This window comes from Theobroma cacao, chromosome 9, assembly GCF_000208745.1.
Source record: "Theobroma cacao cultivar B97-61/B2 chromosome 9, Criollo_cocoa_genome_V2, whole genome shotgun sequence".
Taxonomy (NCBI): Eukaryota; Viridiplantae; Streptophyta; class Magnoliopsida; order Malvales; family Malvaceae; genus Theobroma; species Theobroma cacao.
The window spans coordinates 17,927,185-17,939,422 of record NC_030858.1 but is presented as its reverse complement, the minus strand read 5'-3'; the positions used below and the strand labels follow the sequence as shown (position 1 = coordinate 17,939,422).

At 32.2% G+C, this 12,238-nt stretch overlaps 1 protein-coding gene across 4 annotated transcripts; it reads right to left on the bottom strand.

Annotated features, from left to right (window-relative positions):
* Positions 5,452-11,240, bottom strand: LOC18589477 (methyl-CpG-binding domain-containing protein 2). Of its 4 annotated transcripts, none has more exons than XM_018128319.1 (6): positions 11,007-11,240; positions 10,252-10,388; positions 8,139-8,853; positions 7,002-7,055; positions 6,683-6,846; positions 5,452-6,024 (listed from the first exon to the last, which is right to left on the bottom strand). In XM_018128319.1, exons 3-6 carry the CDS (start codon positions 8,765-8,767, stop codon positions 5,816-5,818), a joined length of 1,056 nt encoding a protein of 351 aa, XP_017983808.1. In that variant the 5' UTR covers positions 8,768-8,853; positions 10,252-10,388; positions 11,007-11,240; the 3' UTR covers positions 5,452-5,815. The 4 variants fall into 4 exon arrangements, with proteins under 4 accessions (XP_017983808.1, XP_007014523.2, XP_007014524.2 ...); XM_007014461.2 differs by having other exon boundaries at positions 10,252-10,362; XM_007014462.2 differs by having other exon boundaries at positions 8,139-8,786; positions 10,252-10,362.

Here is a 12,238-nt window from a genome sequence, read left to right as displayed (position 1 = left end):
AATTTTACCCCTAATAAACCCTCGAACTCCGAACAATCATTTTTAGTCATTCCTTGACTATAAAATATTAAATTTCATCCTACGATTCCTATTTGAACTAGTTCAAGGTTAAATCAACTCAAGTGTACTGTTAGGTACGATACCGGGTTTCGTCTATTCTTAGATGCTTTCCTAGCATAATAACTTGCTACTTAGTGCATGTATGTCATGACATGTGTTTATAGGGTCGGGTTTTACAGTTCACCCTTACGTGGTGGTTTGGCGTGAAATTAACTCTAAAGTTATACCTCGGGAGTTACCCTACTCGCCTCTCCAACCGAGATAAAATATAACGAGATTTCGTGCCCCTCTAATAGGCTAGTCCATAAAAAACTCGTCCACTGCAGCAAGCTAAACCCACCATACAATAAAATTTGCAATAGCATGACATGATAATTATTTTATTTTATTTTACAACCTTTCAAGGTAAATCAACAATTTATACATTTCCAACACATTTATCAAATCAACCATTCATGCCAATATTGCCATAAGCCAATCGATTAGAATCATGAATTTGCAACACACAAAAATAGTCTCCAATTACTCTATTTTCAAACCATCATTCAATTTAAAACAATTTTATGAAATCATTTCATTAAATCACATTTTGTTTATAAAACTGAAAAATTAATCATTTAATTCATTTTCCATAAAATTCACAAAATTGAATAAAATATACTTTAGATAATTAAGATGATGATAAGGTTACTCACTATTTCGGGAGTTCAATTCCAAGTATTTCGATACTTGATCTTCGGGTACTATCTCTTTACTTTTGCCGGAATGCTCACCACCTAGACAAAATGCACAATAAGCCATTTACTACATTGTGCTAAATTGTTATAAAACCAATTCAGGCTTTATACTAATGTATGAAATGGGATGCAAATTGTTCGGATTATCGTCTAAACAAGGTGTTCTATACAAATTCAATTGTGTACCTAAATTAAACGATATTGGCCTAATTCGATCTATCACTCAATTAATTGGCCAATACGTCCAATTCAACTCCAAATAATTTAATTTTTCTCTTAATACTCCAAATCATCAAACACAAATTAAATAACTTGAAATATGGCAAAATCATCGTCACATTTTCTCTTGGAAAATTCGACCATGGTGGGTGCATCAACACTATAATTTTTCTTACTTGATTCTCACACCACAAATCACTAATTCCTAACCAAATCACTTGAAATAAAATCAAAATCATCATCAATATTCTACACGGAGAATTCGGCCAATGATGGGTGATGGGAGAACATGAATTTTTCTTACTTGATTTTCATGTTACACATCACCAATCAACTAAAAACACTAAAATACATTGAAATCTAACCAAATCAAGCATCAAAACCTCTCTCCTAGGGTTTGATCAGCACACTATCCTTCATGATATCTTGTGATTCAACCATGGAAAATGCAAAATAATGCATAGGAAAGGTAGATCACAAGTCAAAATCAAGAAATTTTACCTTTGATTGCTTGATTACTCGAAATCCACCAATTTTCTCTTGAATTTTCACCCTAGGGTTCTTGTTCTTGCTTTTTCTTCCTTTGTTCTTGCTTTGGCCGGCCATATAAAGAGAAATAGGCTGATTTTGTGCAAATTTATAAGGAAAATAATAAATGGATGAGATTTTGACACATGTCACCATTCCATTGGTCCATGTGTCATACTTAGCCATTAAGCAATCTCTCTCCACTACTTAAATTTTCTCAATTATCCATGATAATATTGGGTAAAATCCATGTGCTGGACAAGTGTTTGGTGGTGTAAAATTACAATTTTGCCATTGGGGTAGCAAAATGACTATTTTACCCCTATGCTCGAAAAAATGTCAGAATTAAAAATTTTCACTTCTCAAACTCAAATTATGTTCTAAATAGTCAATCTTGATCAAAAACTTCTTCCAACATTCCAATTTTAACCTCGAGTGGCAAAATGACCATTTTGCCCCTAGGTCATGAAAATTCTAATTTGACTCCAAATCTGTCATCGAACTCTGAATCACCATTTTAAGTCATTCTAGGGTTTTAAAATTCTCAATTTCATCTTAAAATCTCTATTTGGACTAGTTCGAAGCTTAATTCAACCTAATTGAACCATTTGGTACATTACCGTTCTTTAACGATTTTCGAGGTACCCAAGTAAGCAAACATGCATTCTAATGTAAGAATGGCATAATAAACATATTGTAGAGCTGGGCTTGACATATGCCCACATAAGTCCTTGCGCTGGTCATAATCTTTCTAGAAAATAGGATGTGACACAAAGGCTTTAAGAGAGCATGATGTATGATCCGTTGCCCCTGAATATTATGTAGATAAAGACAGCTTCTTTAGCACAATCTTATGTGTGTCAATAGATTTTGATTCAATTTTCAAAGGTATTTTAGTACTGCAAAATGAAATAGGTTATGATATAATGCCTATTATGTATGAATTGACCATTGCATTCTTTTTATGGTTGTTACAAGGGGTTGGATCTTTACCATTACTACTAGAATCACTTTCTTGGATCAATGTCATGAGTTTATGATATTGCCCCTTTGTGAGTGAGAATTGAGACATTGAACTAGAACTATTCTTTGCACTTGTGGAAATATTTTGTTCATCATAATAACATATATTGCACTGTTGATAAAAGAAGACCTTTTTGCATTGCTTGTACCTCTAGATAATTTAAAATCTAATGGAAAACCAATAATATGATATGTGTTTAATATGCCTTGTTTTTCCATAATGAGTACAAACTAAATCATTCTTGATATTTCTATTATCAATATTGTTGACATTGCAAAAGCCTTTACAAAATATTGTGATTGCAGATGAAGGCTTCTTTGTGTCTTTTCCCTCAAAACAAAATTGTATGCTTCATGATCAAGAAAGGGAAATGGTTTCATCATGATTATATGAAATCTAAGGGTTGTAAATGAGTCATTTAAACAATTTAAGAACCTGAAAACATTACTTTTGACACTAATTGTTTTTTTAAAAAAACAACCTTACTTACATTTGCCATATTCACAATGAAGCAGAGGCCTATAGCATTTTAATTCTTCTAGAAATCCATTTAACTCAGTAAAGTAAGCGTCAATGGACCTGGTTCCTTGGAAAATATTATACAAGAAAAACTGTAGATTGCATATCTTGTAATCATCAGGTTGTGGATAACCTTTTATTCAAAGTTTCCCAATTTTTAAATTTTTATTAATACAAAACACATTAGTTTCAATGGGAGGAGATATTGATTCTAAAGGCAAGCAACTATTAGATTATTGTATCTATTCCAAGGACTATGCAATTCATTTGAAGGTCTCGATTCTTGAATAGTTTCATCTACAAAACCTATCCTGTTCCTGATTGATAACGTCAACAAAAAAACTCAAACTCCATGTTACGTAATTGCTTGAAGTCAATCTTGAGTAGATTACCACTCAACCATGGTGGTTCAAATGGTTCAAAAAGTATGGCAATGAAGGTCTTCAATTAGTGATAACAAAGTTCTTAAGTTGATTGATGCCATCAATAAAACAGAAGAATTAAAAGACTATAAGGCTTGAAAAATTGAAAAACAAATCGAATGATTCAACATTGAATTAGGGTTTATCAATGGAAAGAAATCTAAAAATGTGCTCTGATACCATATTGATTTTCTAATCTAGACAAGAATGTAATTTGTTCTAGCTGATGTTTGTTTTAGATGTTGTTGCTTAACTTGATTCTGAATGAACCTTTCTATTTAAAAAAAACAAAAACAAACAAACAATGTAAATGTAAATCTTTTGTTTTGACTAGAAGCAAAGCCTTTCATTCGAATAAGAAACAAATATGTCGATAAAAGACTTGTAGGCACAGATTTTTAATATATTAGGTTTCGTCTTCTCTTATATTTCATTAATTATTTTTCTTTATAAGGTAAGAAGGGATAAAATGCCCTTATATGCTATTGCTTTACCCTTGTAATGCTGATTGACGTACAGAACCATAGATTGATGAATTACCATTGTTTAATAGTAGATAAATTATGTTTTTAAACATAAAAAAATCTAAAAAAAAAACAAGAGATTTGAATATTGCACATCATTCACATCCATCATCAATCATTGAAATAATACCTTGACATTCTTGAATAATGATATCTAATTATCCTGTTCACATCCGAAATGTTGACTTTTAAACACTGATTCTACATCAACCCTTATTTATTCATTCAATCTTATCTTTAATTACCAAAAATATTTCCCTTTTGACTTAGCATTGATTAAAGCTTAAGCTATCAATATCAATACCTTTTGTGTTAAGACTAAAAGAAAACATTAGGTAGCGTTTGGTATAAGGATTATGCTATCACATTCTTAAGTGTTCTCACATTCCTGCAATGTACCTAATTAAAATGTATTGTAGTATTTGCTTTGAAATAACCAACGCAATATAAATTGCAATGCAATCACATTACAATCAAAGATGTAATGTGACTATACTTAAAAACCAATGCAATCTTCCAATTTACTCTACGATATTATCAAACTTAATTAGATATTTTTACCTTTCTCTGTTAAGAAAAATGCTAAAAAATCCATTTAAACATAACTTTCCTTTTTCGATTTGACATTTTTAAGTAATAATTTTTTTATGAATATAAATATATCAATAATAATTTTTTATGCTAATAATTTTTAAAATTATAAAAATTATTTTCTCTGTAATTTTAATAAACTTTTAAAAATAAAAAATATTTCTTTTTACTTTAAGACCTTTTTAAAAAATCTCTTTTTAGTTTTTTATTTTTTATTTTTTTTAAAAAAATAATTATTTTCATTTTTAATTTTTTAAACGTTTTTCAAAATAATAATAACAATATATTTTAAAATTTTGAAAATTGGTAACAAATAAAAAAATTTTCTAATTAATATTAACATGGATTTGCTCGAATGTTTGGTTAGTTGTTGAAAAATTTATTTAAGAGAAAGATTTACAATATAAAACATATAAATATATTAAATTTTCATTTTAATACATAAAGATAATTTTAAAAATTAACATTATATTTTCAATAAAATACTTATAAACCAAACATTACAATATTATCTTCCCTGCATTTTAATCGAAACTTTCCTTAATACACCAATTCTTGTAATATTATCTTACCGACAATCACATTACTTACAATTACGTTCTTTACAATGTGATTGCATTGTAAGGCACAAAACGTAACCTTAATGTTAGTATAATCTTTAGTGTTGAATCAAATCCAAGAACTTAATACTCTTATTATCAACCGATTAATTTGCCATTTGATTAATTATCAACCAAGAAAAGAGAGACGTTCCATTCTTTTCATTAAACCAAAACTTAATCTTTAGATTTAAAAATGAAATTCCAGCCAAAATAAAAATAAAAAGAAACAAAAACGAAAGAATATTCCAAAATGATTCTAGGCAAATGTGTAGATGCCCCTCATACACGTGTAGTAATATGATTAGTTCCTCTCTTAGATCTTATACAAATACATGTAATATATATTTTTTAATTTAGTGTTTCTAACATCCCTGACAAACAAGCTTGCAACTACATCCCTAATAACACCCCCATCATCACCATCCACTCCTTTCAAAAAAAGCTACTATCAAACCTTTTGAGTATTCTGCTATGGAGAACATGAGCTAGTAATCTAAATCAAAATAACCCAAAAAACCGAAAACAAAAAAAAAAGTCACAAGGAGAAAAAACGATCTGGTCCAAGTCTCCCTCCCCATAATTGGTATTTCTAAACTGACCGGCGCTTTTCCACCTTGCCACCATGTTGATTAGACACTGGATTACTTTTGTACATCTGTTCGGACGGTGTTCTCCTAGCCTGCTTTGCTGGCCGATTAGGTGAATCAGAAACAGGGGCCTCAACACTAGGAGGTGGAAGCGCTGGGCGGCCAAGCTGCAAATCTGTGTCATCTGGATCTGCCCAAGCTAGTGGATTCACTGTAGGAAAAAAAAAAAACTCTATATATCAACCATTTTAATGGATGAATGTCTTATGAAGAAATAAAGGTATGATGACAATCTCATTGCCATTTCCTTGTCAATATGTCCATTACAAAATTACCATGATGGTATCAACTTGGATATAGAAACAGGGTCAAACCAATAACAGAACCCAAGATCTATAAGGAAACTGAGGCATGCAATCGAACTCCAAAAGAAACGAAAAGAAAGTATTAAATATAAAGCATGAACCACAGTACATGATTTCGATAAAACAAGCAGAGATCATAAATGAGCATTTTTGGGTTTCTTTTTTTTGGTGATGAGGGGGAAGGGAGGGAGTTGGGAACTGAAGCAAGTAAAACCATTCCACATCCTTTTACACAGAATTTGAAGTAGGATGCTATTATGATTTCCTGAAAAGTGTCACCAAGAAATACTTCCCCAGGAAAAAAGGTGATGATCCAGTCTATAGAAGCAGATGCTCAAGTGACTGAAGATTCCCAAAAGTCTCAAACCAAATGTTAATGAAAGTGGGCTCAAAAGGCTACGTGTTAAAATTGGCAGAATTTGTTTTCTATTACACTAAAACACTCAGTTCGGCAATAATCCCTTTTTAGCCTTTAAAGAAAGCATATTAGCGTCTTCTTCATACCTTCACCAGGTTCAAGAGGCCTAGCATTATCATGTGAGCCTGTCAGACGGGCAGGGGCAGGGCGCTTTCTCACATAGTCTTCCTGTAAAGGCTTAGGTATCTGAAATGAAAATCGAGACAAAGTCACCCCTTCTGTTGCATACTCAGGATGTTCAATCAGGTACCTGCAAAATCAAAAACACCATGAACAAAAATATCAACAGAAAATTCAAGGACTTGGGCGAGGCATGGATGGTAACTCTTGACTACTCATCGATAATACAATTGTACCGAGAGAAAGAGAGAGAGAGAATCAATAGCTTAAGTAGTGATTATGTACTTTTGCACCTCCACCATTGAGCGCAGTCTCTTTCCTGACGGTGCTTGATAGTAGCTGAAATATACAGAAAAAACAAATTAGCTTCAAAGCTCATAAAAATCTGGATTACATAGTGTCATATCTATACTAAATGATAAAACATAATTAAATCGGACTGAGCAATGCATTTTCAGTTGAAAGCCATTTTTCTGTCTTTTCATGTTAGAATTCTTGGGTTGGGGGGCAGCACATCAATGTGTAAGAGTCATAGTGCAACTAATGAAAGTGGTGACCTTAAAAATGAATTCCTAATTCAAGCTAGCAGCAAATCAATCAGCTAGTAATGAATTGCACCATTCGAACACCAAGTTCATCATTCACTGCTGACTCTCGAAAACAAAAGTTAGAATTGATCATTTCACAACTAGATTATTGTTAAGGGCAAAGATATCGAGTCCTAAACTACCCATCACCATAACTCTTAAATCCTGATTGAAGAAACGAACAAACATGTTCTGCAGGAAGAATGAAATAAGAAGCAATGTTCATCTTCAGCTTCTCCCTTGTTTTAATACCAATAAAAGCAAAGAGGCATGCCAATAAAGAGGAAGATCTCACCAAGAAAAGGGGTAGAAATATCAGGTATGAGGAACATACAGAATGAAAACCACAGTAAACCATGAACACGAGAATAACAACAGCAAATAAAGTAGTGCATTTATAAATATATATATATATATATAGTTTTATATGGACAATTTTCTAATAATCAATGATCATAAAATAATTAAAAAACTATCCAAGAAAGTTAGATGAATTCAGATATTTTATGAGCATGTGCAAGTTGAAGCTGATTAACGACTTTTTAGTATAATGTGAGAAACCTCAATGAAGCAATATGTCCACCATTAATCTGTTGAAAGAAAACCCACAATTGTCTGGATATGCTCCCATGAGGCTAAGTACAAGGGACTTGTAGTATGATTATAAAGGGAGTGAGAAAAAAAAAACATTTCATGAATGCAAGGGGAATATTCTACACAAACACACATGAAAAGAAAAATTATTCAAATGTCAGGAAATAAAATAGACAGAAGAGAATTGACAAGAAAACAAAATTAGATGGTTGAAAATTGCCTCATAGAAAGGTATACGTACATGTCTGCAAATTTAGTACTTCCTTCACCTCTGATCCGCAGTAGCCTTTGCCAGCCTGGAGGAGGCTGAGCAATATTGGGTTTATCAATTGCCCAAAGTCGGCTGCCATCTTGAGAGATATCCGTTGGATCATCACATGAGATATCAGGCCGCCATTCACGAGCTGTTTCACAAACAAAGGGATTTTCTAAAATATGTTCACGTATTTCTTCATACTTTTCCTTTGTTGGTATAAGCCTCCATTTAAAACAATTGGCACACTGGACAGTGAAAGCCCCAACAGATGGCAATACTCTTGATGATGAAAATCTTGGACACGGCGGAGGTCTGCACTGAATAGGTCCAGGAGGGGTGGAATCAATTGCAACAGTACCATTAGCAGCAGGATCATAAAGCACCAATTGTTTAGAAGCATTCCCATTGTCTAGGTCATCGTCATTTTGTGTCTCCTGAGAGTCATCATCTGAAGATGATGACGATGATGATGAAGCAGAAGAAGATGATGAAGCAGCAACAGCAGCTATTGCTTCCTGGAAAGTACCATCTAGGTGACTTGCATAACTTGACCCAGCAAAGTCAGTTCCTTCCCTTTTCAACATAACAAAAGCTTTTTCTGGAGGTGACTGCATTTGAATAAGTCTCAACAGCCTATTGCAGGAACATAATAGACTACTGAGCTAATCAAATGTCAAAACTATCATTAACTTCTTCTCAGCTATCAACATGTAAGAAGCAGAACAAGATGTTTCATCAAACCTGCTTCCATTATAAACTCATGTATTTACATAAAAAACATACGAAATAGTGCGGCCAACACATGCATTGCATTGCTGCCAAACACGAACAAAGAAAAACTTAATTAACAATGTTGAATTTTAGACTGAGCATCCAACCTAAAACCATTTGGCAATAGGTGAAGAGGCTCTTTTTATCTTTATATGCCCAAGATACCCCAACTTAACAGATGTGGGATTACTCTAATACTCATGTGTAAGGGCAACGGCCTTTCACGTGACACGAATCACGAAAGGGCCAACAAATGGGGATAACGCCTGCTCTAATACCAAGTTGAATTTTTAGGACGAGCAACCAACCTAAAACCAATTGACAATAGGTGGAGTGGCCCTTGTTATATTTATATGCTCTAGATACCCCCAATTTAACAGATGTGGATTTCTTTATCACCACTCTAATAAACAATATTAAAGAGCATTGATAGGATTCAAAACTTTTCTTTGTTCTTCTTTCGGGTTATGATGAGGAAACGCCGAATGTTTTGATGGTTAGATTAAATTCCTGATAGCAGAAGATAGCACATTGCTCTTTTATTACCACTTTTGATCTACATTTATATGCATTTTAAGTTTATCACTACTTCTAGCTTATGCTTAAACCAAAAACTAGTCGGCTGTAAATTGAATTGTATCTGACAAAAATGTTTTAGCTTAGTGCCAAGACTAACCACAATTGTAGGAATAAATTGACTTTTCACCTAACAAAAGGTCAAAGACCTCTTCATTTCAACTTTTGAAGAGATAGCAACCTCAGATTGCTGCTTTAAAGAGGGTAAATTAAGGTTTTCATTTTCTTTTCAAAAGCAAGATGGGAGATTTTAAACTATCGAGCAATCCTATGTGAAACATCTTACGACATGGAAATTTTCTTGCTTGAAAAAGGATCTTCATTACAGCAAGTAAGAAGGCAAAGTTATTATATTTCTTCATCAAGTGCATAAATATCAAGGGATTAAAGGAATTTGTATTTCACAATCCTAAGTCAGCTTTCCTTTCCCTTTGTTCCTTCTCTTATTTTCACCTGCTTTTCCCATCTTATGAACTTCCAAAAAAGAAAATCTAGAACTTTGACTCCCCTTTCACTTTCTCCCTAAATCACACATCACTAGAACAGCATGAGAATTCTTTTTCGAATATTATTAACCCTGTCTTAAATTTCCATTAAAAAGAAAAATTCACATCTAATACCGGTGAGAAGCAATGCTAGTATACAATTCAAAACATCCTTCATGTAAGAATAACATCATACGAGAAAATGGGTTTAATTATGGCATATAAATTCACATTACAGTGTATTGACATTTCAAATATTGACTGACCTCGCGAAAGCAAAAGCAGCTTATCTAGTCAATTGAGACAAATTATTCGAGGTTTCTGATAACCAAGCACGAGCTGCCCGGCTATTCTACAGTATGCTGTAGATTGTCCATCTGTAATGTCGCTCAATAAAAGAAAACTATTGCATTATTAGAAGAAACAAGCAATTAGAATTTAAAATCCAAGATAAATACATACATAAGTAATTAAAAACAATTAACAATGTTGTATGAAACAAATCAAGCTACCAAATCAGAAATTTTTCCCAAAAAAAAGGGATAATTCAATGATTGGTCAGGTTATTTTTCTCAATAATTTTAATCAGACTTGTGAGAACCAGTTACCGAAAATTTGGGTACACAATTTCTTATCGGCATTAGAATGCAAGATCTATTACAGCACTGAAATTAACAAATTTTAACATAACGAATCGAAGTCCAAAATAAAAAGAGAAACCTTAAAATTGAAAACAAGAAAAAACACAGGGTTGAGTTCAGACATCATTTGACAGCATTCCTCCAAAACAAAAGGCAAAAGATTAAACCATAAAATAAACACAAAACATGCATCATATTTCTCTCGTATTTTATGAAAAGGAGCAAATAATCTTCAACGTCATGCATGATGATGAACAAATAGCGGGACCCGATCCGATAAATAGAAATTCGGATCTATCCAGAAAAAAGGCGACAGCTCAAGACAAATTTTGAGGATAAGCACTGTAGAAAAGACAGAGAGAACAGAGGTCACGACTTACGAGCAAAGGAGATGAGATGGAAGATGAAGGGACGAGGGATCTGCGAAGGATAAGCAAAATCGGAACCCTACGGTAAGAATAACCGCACAAATTGAAAAATTTTTCCTTCCTCTGCTTCTGCCCTTTCTCTTTTTGCAGGAACCTCTGTTTCTTCCTTCTCGGAAACAGAGAGAGCCAGAAGCACAAATATTAAGAAGAGAGAGAAGCAGGAACGATAATTGATTTTTTTTTTTTAATTTGGAAAATCCATTCGAATAAAAAAATGAAACACCAAATTTATAAATATATGAATATATATTTTATTATTTTGGTACGTGGAAGAAGGCTATTGCTCAAACTAAACCCATTCTTTCCTTACCACTTTAGACAATCTGCAGTCCAAGTGGCATATTTGTAGATATGTAATAAATTAAGTACAGAGCCTCCAGCCCATTGGTTCGACTTTAGTTGAGTTTTGAATATAAATTTTTAGATTCAAGCTTGGTACAACATTTTTAATTATTTTATTGATAAATAATGAATTCTTTATTTTTAATTATAAAATATTCTTGAAAAATTAAAATATTTATATAATAGGCAATAAAACAATAGTTATAAAGGCAAGTCGGAATGAGCTCAAACTTGACTTTAAAAATGAAAGGTTTAATAAGCCTAGCCTGAACTTAGTTAGTGAATATCTCTACCCACTCCATTTCAAAAAAAAACTATAGAAGGATAATTTTGAAAAATAAGAGATTCAAATTTACCTTTTTTAGATAAGATTAGTATTTATTATATCATATGCAATGTGTCACGAGTTTATGTTTTTAATTAAAAAAATATATTTATTATATTTCTTATTTACAAGCTTAAAACTCACTTTATTTTTTACTGATTTGAAATTCTTGATATTCTACTCCACTTAATTATTCAATATTCTCAATGCACTGTTTTGTTATAAATATTGTTATTTTAAACTTTAAAATACCATCATTTTAAAATTTTAAATTTCTCATCGAAATACACCTTAAAATAAGAAAATATTAAAGTGTACTTATAGTAAGGTGATATTTATAAAAATATTTTTGTAATTAATGTATTGTCCTTCATCGAATTTGGTGAGAAAGTGTATTAAATTAGAAACATGTTTTAAAATGAAAATTTAACAAATAGTAATAAGTGGCCATAGATGCATCTTGGAAATAGAAATCCACTACCTCTAATTAGTGCCTCCATTGCTGTCTCTTCTCTAA